Source organism: Haliotis rubra, unplaced genomic scaffold, assembly GCF_003918875.1.
Source record: "Haliotis rubra isolate DU_JTF1 unplaced genomic scaffold, ASM391887v1 Scf236, whole genome shotgun sequence".
In the NCBI taxonomy this organism is placed as follows: Eukaryota; Metazoa; Mollusca; class Gastropoda; order Lepetellida; family Haliotidae; genus Haliotis; species Haliotis rubra.
The window spans coordinates 1,032,932-1,040,724 of NW_025766403.1; the positions used below are offsets into that span (position 1 = coordinate 1,032,932).

General features: G+C 42.7%; 1 protein-coding gene across 1 annotated transcript; it reads left to right on the top strand.

Annotated features, from left to right (window-relative positions):
* The first annotated feature begins 6,052 nt into the window (after window positions 1-6,052).
* On the top strand, window positions 6,053-7,303 carry LOC124278388 (proline-rich extensin-like protein EPR1). The gene has a single exon (XM_046714104.1). It carries the CDS (start codon window positions 6,053-6,055, stop codon window positions 7,301-7,303), a length of 1,251 nt encoding a protein of 416 aa, XP_046570060.1.
* Window positions 7,304-7,793: the final 490 nt, after the last annotated feature.

Sequence of the window (7,793 nt, forward strand, 5' to 3'; positions counted from 1 at the left end):
AATAGGTAATAACTTTTTTTAACTAAGTACACAACAAATATGCTTATATGCAATTCTTAAGCAATAATGAAGTTCAGTTCGTATCCTCAAAACAGTGTCGGTCCATAAAAAATTTTCAGGCAATCAAACGTGTATGCAATACAGCGATTACTACTCTCTTGCTGTAACCCTTGTTTGGTGGTAAACCTACACATGTTATTTGTCATCATTCACTTGATGGTCAGTTAATGAGTTTATAACAGGTATAATTAGTGGCAACACCACTCAGATTACCCGACAAAGGTTCCCATTTGGCATTTCTCGTGTCTGGAGTAAATACTCAACATTATAAATTAAGGTCTGATGTAGCAAATGTATTACATGTTATGTAATATGCGCATGGAAGTGCAGCAAGAGGAATTATCAGCTGAGTTACAAAAACAAACATCGATCAAAGGATTAAACCGATAACACGCTGATTGATTAATTACTTTTATCTTGCACAGTGGATTTGTCAAAAGGTAATGTTTATGTATGTGGGTTTACTCATCTATACTGAATACACCCTGTCGTAAAGTGTCTGTGTAAAATCAACGTCCTTCTTTCAAAGGAATAACCGCCAATACATTGATTGATTGCTTATTATTGGCTAACTTAATTACTTTTTTAAAGAATGGCGGACATCATGCAATTAGTTGCCAGGTGTGCTATCTTGGGTGACCAGTGGGTGACCAATGGGACTATACACCAATGTGAAAAACCTGAAACGATAGATTACCTTTTCGTATATTAGACTGTTAAAAGACACTTGACATGAAACATGATTATTTGTCAGCTGCAGATGAAAGGCATGTCGTTCCTTTATGTGGATATTGATGGATATTGTCACTTCGACCCCCACCTCGCTTCCGTGGAAGAAATCGTTATGTTACAAGTTGTGTCATGCAAAATCCTCTTGGTCATGATTCAAATACATATTTAACTACGAGTAGAAAGTAGTTTTGATTTTCTAACTTGATGAAAACAAAGGTGGGTGTCAATATAATACTACTTACAATATTATTGTGACTTCGACCACAACCTCGCTTCCGAAGAAGAAATCGTTATGTTACAAGTTGTGTCATGCAAAATCCTTTTGGTCATCAGTCATATACATATTTCACTACAACTAGTACATAGTTTTGATTTTTGTAACTTCCGTGAAGTGATCTGAACACAAGTAAGATATGTTCAAGGCTTCCACAACGCTCGCTTCGCACTCACAAACATAACCCATTTAGCACGAACTGCGGGGTGACACCATCACCCGACCCTTGGGAGCAATTGACGGCAACGCAACGATTTGGCATGTCTTCGTTGACGTCGGGAAAGCAGCAAAATGAAGAGCTTGTCACACACTTTATATACAACTAACTGAAAATCCTTCCTCAAATGACGTCACTTCCGGTTCGCTGCCGTGCTCTGGCGACAGAGTTACGTAACCTCTCTGTGGTTTCGTTGGCGGGCAAGAGTGAAGCAGACGACTTTTTGGCAACTTTTAATCTCTCGGTATTAATTAACCACAAGTTTTTAAAGAATGAATTTGGTGTTCCACTTAAGACTAACCACACGTCTTTCATATGTAATGGGTACAAAAAACAAAAAAAGTTTATTCGTTCTTTAAAATAATGTTAGTGAGAATAATATGAATACATGTCTGAAGCAGTTCACTGTAACAATATTAAAGCTTAGATGCAACCAAAACAACAAACATAATCAAAACACAATTATCATTTATTCATAACATATGATATACATTGCTGATTATGTAAAAACAAAACAAAAAAATTATAAGTGTACAATCGCAAATCAAAAGTGCAATATTTTGTACCTGGGTTTACTACCCTCGAAACGAAGCACGCAGGATACCGAACCCAGTCAGAGCGGGTGGGCGTGCACTTAAGTGTAACGAAGCCTTACATTGGCTGGTTTGTTTGCCGATACGCTCAGGGGACTTTGTGTACAGAGATGTTGTAAATACACGCTCATTTTTTAGTATAACATTTTGTAATCAACAGCCATCATAACATGTCATGTATCACACCTGCCTGTCTGTGTAATTACATAATGTGACAGAGACAATACTCGGGTGCACGAGCCATAAATCAATGCGTTTTGTTTATGGTGTATAGCCTGATAGGTGTTCAGTTCAAATTGCATGTGGTCAGTGATCGAAGTTGTGTATTGCATATTGTCATTAGCAGACAGGCAGGCAGACACATACGTGTCAATAAAACAGAGATTGAGTTTTGTCTGTGACAGAGGCATATCTATATCACAGTTAGAAAATCTGACAATGCTAAATAATGACGTTGATTTTAAATATCGGACTGAGAAAGTGACTCGGTAAGAACGTGTAGTGAAATAGTCAAATGAAATTATATAAACAGTTATATCGGTAATCTACTGTCATAACATATAAAAAGCTCGCGCCTGTGAAATATCAACAAAACATTAGAAAAATAGCTCACATCAAAGCCTACTCCGAGTACTCACCGCGCGCCAGTGAAGGTTTTCCGTCTTGAAATGTCGAACGCCTCACTGGTTGACACATAGCTGAGTAGATCTAGATCCTTAACAAGGTTCTTTTATGTAACGAGTAGATTATTTACTATTTGTTGTTTGTGTACACAACCGAGATTAGACTACTCCTGCTCACGACTTTATAATTTGGGCATCCCGCTTCAAGCTGCGCGAACCTATTCACAGCTGTTGAAACCACTTTTCACCCCAGCTGGGGTGAATTTAGTGAATCGTTTGAACTCCGATTTCGCGGGGGTTTTTTCATCGCGTTATTTTTCAACTTTATAAGTTGAATTTGCATTTTTGATCATTTGTTACTTTAAGTCCATAGCGAAATGTATCAGAATCTGCAAGTTGTGTTTTGCGTTGCATGTGACCTTTAATAATTCCAACATAAGTCTGTAGTAGTTAATTGAAACAATGCTAGGAATAACCACATAAATATAAGTCATTTCCTGAAACCACGTAAGTAATATCCCCATAAATCTGTCTGTCTAAGTTTATTGATAATACCCGGTCCCCATGGTCCCTAGTATGGTGACCTACCTTCAGTTGCTGGTGATCTCTAGCCCTAATTTATATATTGTATTGTTCATAAAATTTGTTTAATTTTACAGTTACATGCTAGTTTTAATTCTCTATCTGTGAATAATTCAATTTAATTTATTATGAATTTGTAATTTGATAAAGTCACGATATGACTGACATATTGCCGATGTGACTATACATCGTAACTCACTCCCTATTGATATTATCCACATGCATATGTGCCTTTTGTTGTTCATTGAAACAATAATCCTGATATCCACATATATTAGGCCCGCAGTGCTTTCAACATTGAACGAAAATGTTAGTAATGTTCACGTTCTGTATCAATGTTTCGTCAAGTAAATAGATTAACATTTTCAGAGAAAGGTATTCGATGAAATAAATGATTTCCGTGCGGACTTTAGCTACGGATATTCAGCTAGACATAGTATGTTTATGCAATATTCAATAGATAGAGATACCTTGGGTAGAAAAAGAGTAACGTGTTACGTGTCGATTCCCGAGTTGAAACAAAACGTTAACAAGCAAACTTTACAGGAAAGAGTACTATGTGAAACAAACAAATAAACAGCAAAGTATTGCAGCATAATTAACAATCGTAGCGTAATAAAATTATTTTAAAAAGGCAAATAACTCCAAGTAATTGAAATAGCAGTGCAAAATGGAGTGGCAGTATATATACAACGGCAGTACAGATACAACGGCAGTACAGATACAACGGCAGTACAGATACAACGGCAATACAGATACAACGGCAGTACAGATACAACGGCAATACAGATACAACGGCAGTACAGATACAACGGCAGTACAGAAACAATGGCAGTACAGATACGGCGGCAGTACAGATACAACGGCAGTACAGATACAACGGCAATACAGATACAACGGCAGTACAGATACAACGGCAGTACAGATACAACGGCAGTACAGATACAACGGCAGTACAGATACAACGGCAGTACAGATACAACGGCAGTACAGATACAACGGCAATACAGATACAACGGCAGTACAGATACAACGGCAATACAGATACAACGGCAGTACAGATACAACGGCAGTACAGATACAACGGCAATACAGATACAACGGCAGTACAGATACAACGGCAATACAGATACAACGGCAGTACAGATACAACGGCAATACAGATACAACGGCAGTACAGATACAACGGCAGTACAGAAACAACGGCAGTACAGATACAATGGCAGTACAGATACAACGGCAGTACAGATACAACGGCAATACGGCAGTACAGATACAACGGCAATACGGCAGTACAGAAACAACGGCAGTACAGAAACAATGGCAGTACAGATGCAATGGCAGTACAGATACAACGGCAGTACAGATACAACTGCAGTACAGATACAACGGCAATACAGATACAACGGCAGTACAGATACAACGGCAATACAGATACAACGGGAGTACAGATACAACGGCAATACGGCAGTACAGATACAACTGCAGTACAGATACAACGGCAATACAGATACAACGGCAATACTGATACAACGGCAGTACAGATACAACGGCAATACGGCGAGTACAGATACAACGGCAATAGATACACCGGCAGTACAGATACAACGGCAATACGGCAGTACAGATACAACTGCAATACAGATACAACGGCAATACAGATACAACGGCAGTACAGATACAACGGCAATACAGATACAACGGCAATACAGATACAACGGCAATACAGATACAACGGCAGTACAGATACAACGGCAATACAGATACAACGGCAGTACAGATACAACGGCAATACAGATACAACGGCAATACAGATACAACGGCAGTACAGATACAACGGCAGTACAGATACAACGGCAATACAGATACAACGGCAATACAGATACAACGGCAGTACAAAAAAGTTGTGACTATAGCAACAGAAAACAACAGTGGTATATTATATACCTGTCACACTGCTGAATTTTACCAGGAACAACTGGTTGTTCCCAGAGCTTATCATGAATTTCACAGAAAGAAACCTTGTTTTCAGGTATTTCAGGAATTATTGCTAGAGGGTATTCTGTCTGTAAGCGTTGATGTTAAGCCCGTTTAGAATAGGATAGTACCAGGATTATTTAGGTGTACTCATGGAGGTAGCCAAGGTTGTATTCTCAGTCCCTTTATGTTTACAATCATTAATTATTTAAATGAATAAGCGTCAAATATTAGAGCTTCATTGTGATGGAATGATTTAGCTGCACCCATAATGTACTTAGTTACTTCTTAGAAATACATATCACATTGATCAGTCAGTGCACCAAGTATATTGTTGTTTGGCCCTCCCCATCTTGAATAAAAGACTTTAGAAACATTGTATAAAGAGTCACGGCGAGAACGTTAAATATATATGACATTGTAGACCTTCACAATGTTATCCAATGAAAATATGAATATCTGGTCACATAATCACACCTGATCCTGTACCGACAATTCACCCTATGGGCTTTCCCATATAAAGAGCCGCTTGCTATATTTAACAGGACCTTAAAGTTAAATAGCTGGAAATTATCAAACTGGTTATTATATTTCAAAAAGCAAACATGTGTTTGTTGATATTTCTCATGTATACTATTCTCACAACAGTATTTCCAGTTGAAACATTCATCACACCGTTTCTATAAGTATTCACAGATGAGGTGTTGACGGAACGTGACTCTCCCATGGTGAATTAAGACAGAGTGGGTACATCATGTAATGGGGTTTCACACGATCTTGCTGTCAGACACACTAGCCTCCTGGCATACATCAGTCAGGCAATCATCATCCACTTGTCCAACCTCATTTTGTCGCCGACCCCTACCGGTTAAGATCCCTCCGCCTATCACAACCCTGTTCCGATTCCTGACCTCCATCCCATCTGGATCTTGCTTCCATCTTCAAAGCTAGATCCATTTGTTTTTACATTCCATCGTCAGTCACCAAACCGTCCATGCCCATCCTCGGGAAATCACTAACCGTCCATCCCATCCATCCCGTCATTTCTGTCACACTCAGCTACTCCATCTGTCAACCACCAGCCTCCGTCCATCCCCACCCTCTGTCAACCACCAGCCTCCGTCCATCAGCACCCCATATGTCAACCACCAGCCTCCGTCCATCCCCACCCTGCTGTCAACCACCAGCCTCCGTCCATCCCCACCCATCTGCCAACCACCAGCCTCCGTCCATCCCCACCCCTCTGTCAACCACCAGCCTCCGTCCATCCCCACCCATATGTCACCCACCAGCCTCCGTCCATCCCCACCCCTCTGTCAACCACCAGCCTCCGCCCATCCCCACCCCGCTGTCAACCACCAGCCTCCGCCCATCCCCCCCATATGTCAACCACCAGCCTCCGTCCATCCCCACCCTGCTGTCAACCACCAGCCTCCGTCCATCCCCACCCATCTGCCAACCACCAGCCTCCGTCCATCCCCACCCATATGTCAACCACCAGCCGCCGTCCATCCCCACCCATATGTCACCCACCAGCCTCCGTCCATCAACACCCCTCTGTCAACCACCAGCCTCCGTCCATCCCCACCCATATGTCACCCACCAGCCTCTGTCCATCCCCACCCATCTGTCAACCACCAGCCTCCGTCCATCAACACCCATATGTCACCCACCAGCCTCTGTCCATCCCCACCCTGCTGTCAACCACCAGCCTCCGTCCATCCCCACCCATCTGCCAACCACCAGCCTCCGTCCATCCCCACCCATCTGTCAACCACCAGCCTCCGTCCATCCCCACCCATCTGCCAACCACCAGCCTCCGTCCATCCCCACCCATCTGTCAACCACCAGCCTCCGTCCATCCCCACCCCTCTGTCAACCACCAGCCTCCGTCCATCCCACCCCTCCTGTCAACCATCAGCCTCCGTCCATCCCCACCCTCTGTCAACCACCAGCCTCCGTCCATCCCACCCCTTCTTGTCAACCACCAGCCTCCGTCCATCAGCATCCCTCTGTCAACCACCAGCCTCCGTCCATCAGCACCCCTCTGTCAACCACCAGCCTCCGTCCATCCCCATCCCTCTGTCAACTACCAGCCTCCGTCCATCAGCACCCACTCTGTCAACCACCAGCCTCCGTCCATCAGCACCCCTCTGTCAACCACCAGCCTCCGTCCATCCCCACCTCTCCCTCTCTCAAGCCTCCGTCCATCCCCTCCGTCCATCCCCACCCCTCTGTCAGCTAAGAGGCGACTAAAGGGATCGGGTGGTCAGGCTCGCTGACTTGGTTGACACGTCATCGTATCCCGGTTGCGTAGATCGATGACCATGCTGTTGATCACTGGATGCACCGGTCCAGACTCGATTATTTACAGACGACGCCATATAGCTGGACCTTTGCTGAGTGTGGCGTTAAACAACAACAAAATCATTTTTTAGAATGCCGTACACATGGTTTGTATGGCGATTATCAGGTTATTATCATTATCATACATGAGCGGCAAATCGTGAATCAAGCTGTCAAAATCATATCGGACCGTACTCACTACTTAAATTCGGAATACAACCTCTTCCCTTCAGGCCGCCGCTAAAACTAAGAGAGCCCGTACATCCTTTATTCCAAGTACCATATCTCTCTTAAACAAATGTGAAGATACCTAAATCAAAGAATTTATGTAAATATGTTTGGTATCTCTCTAATGTGTCAGTAGCTCTGCTGATGTAACACAAATTCCT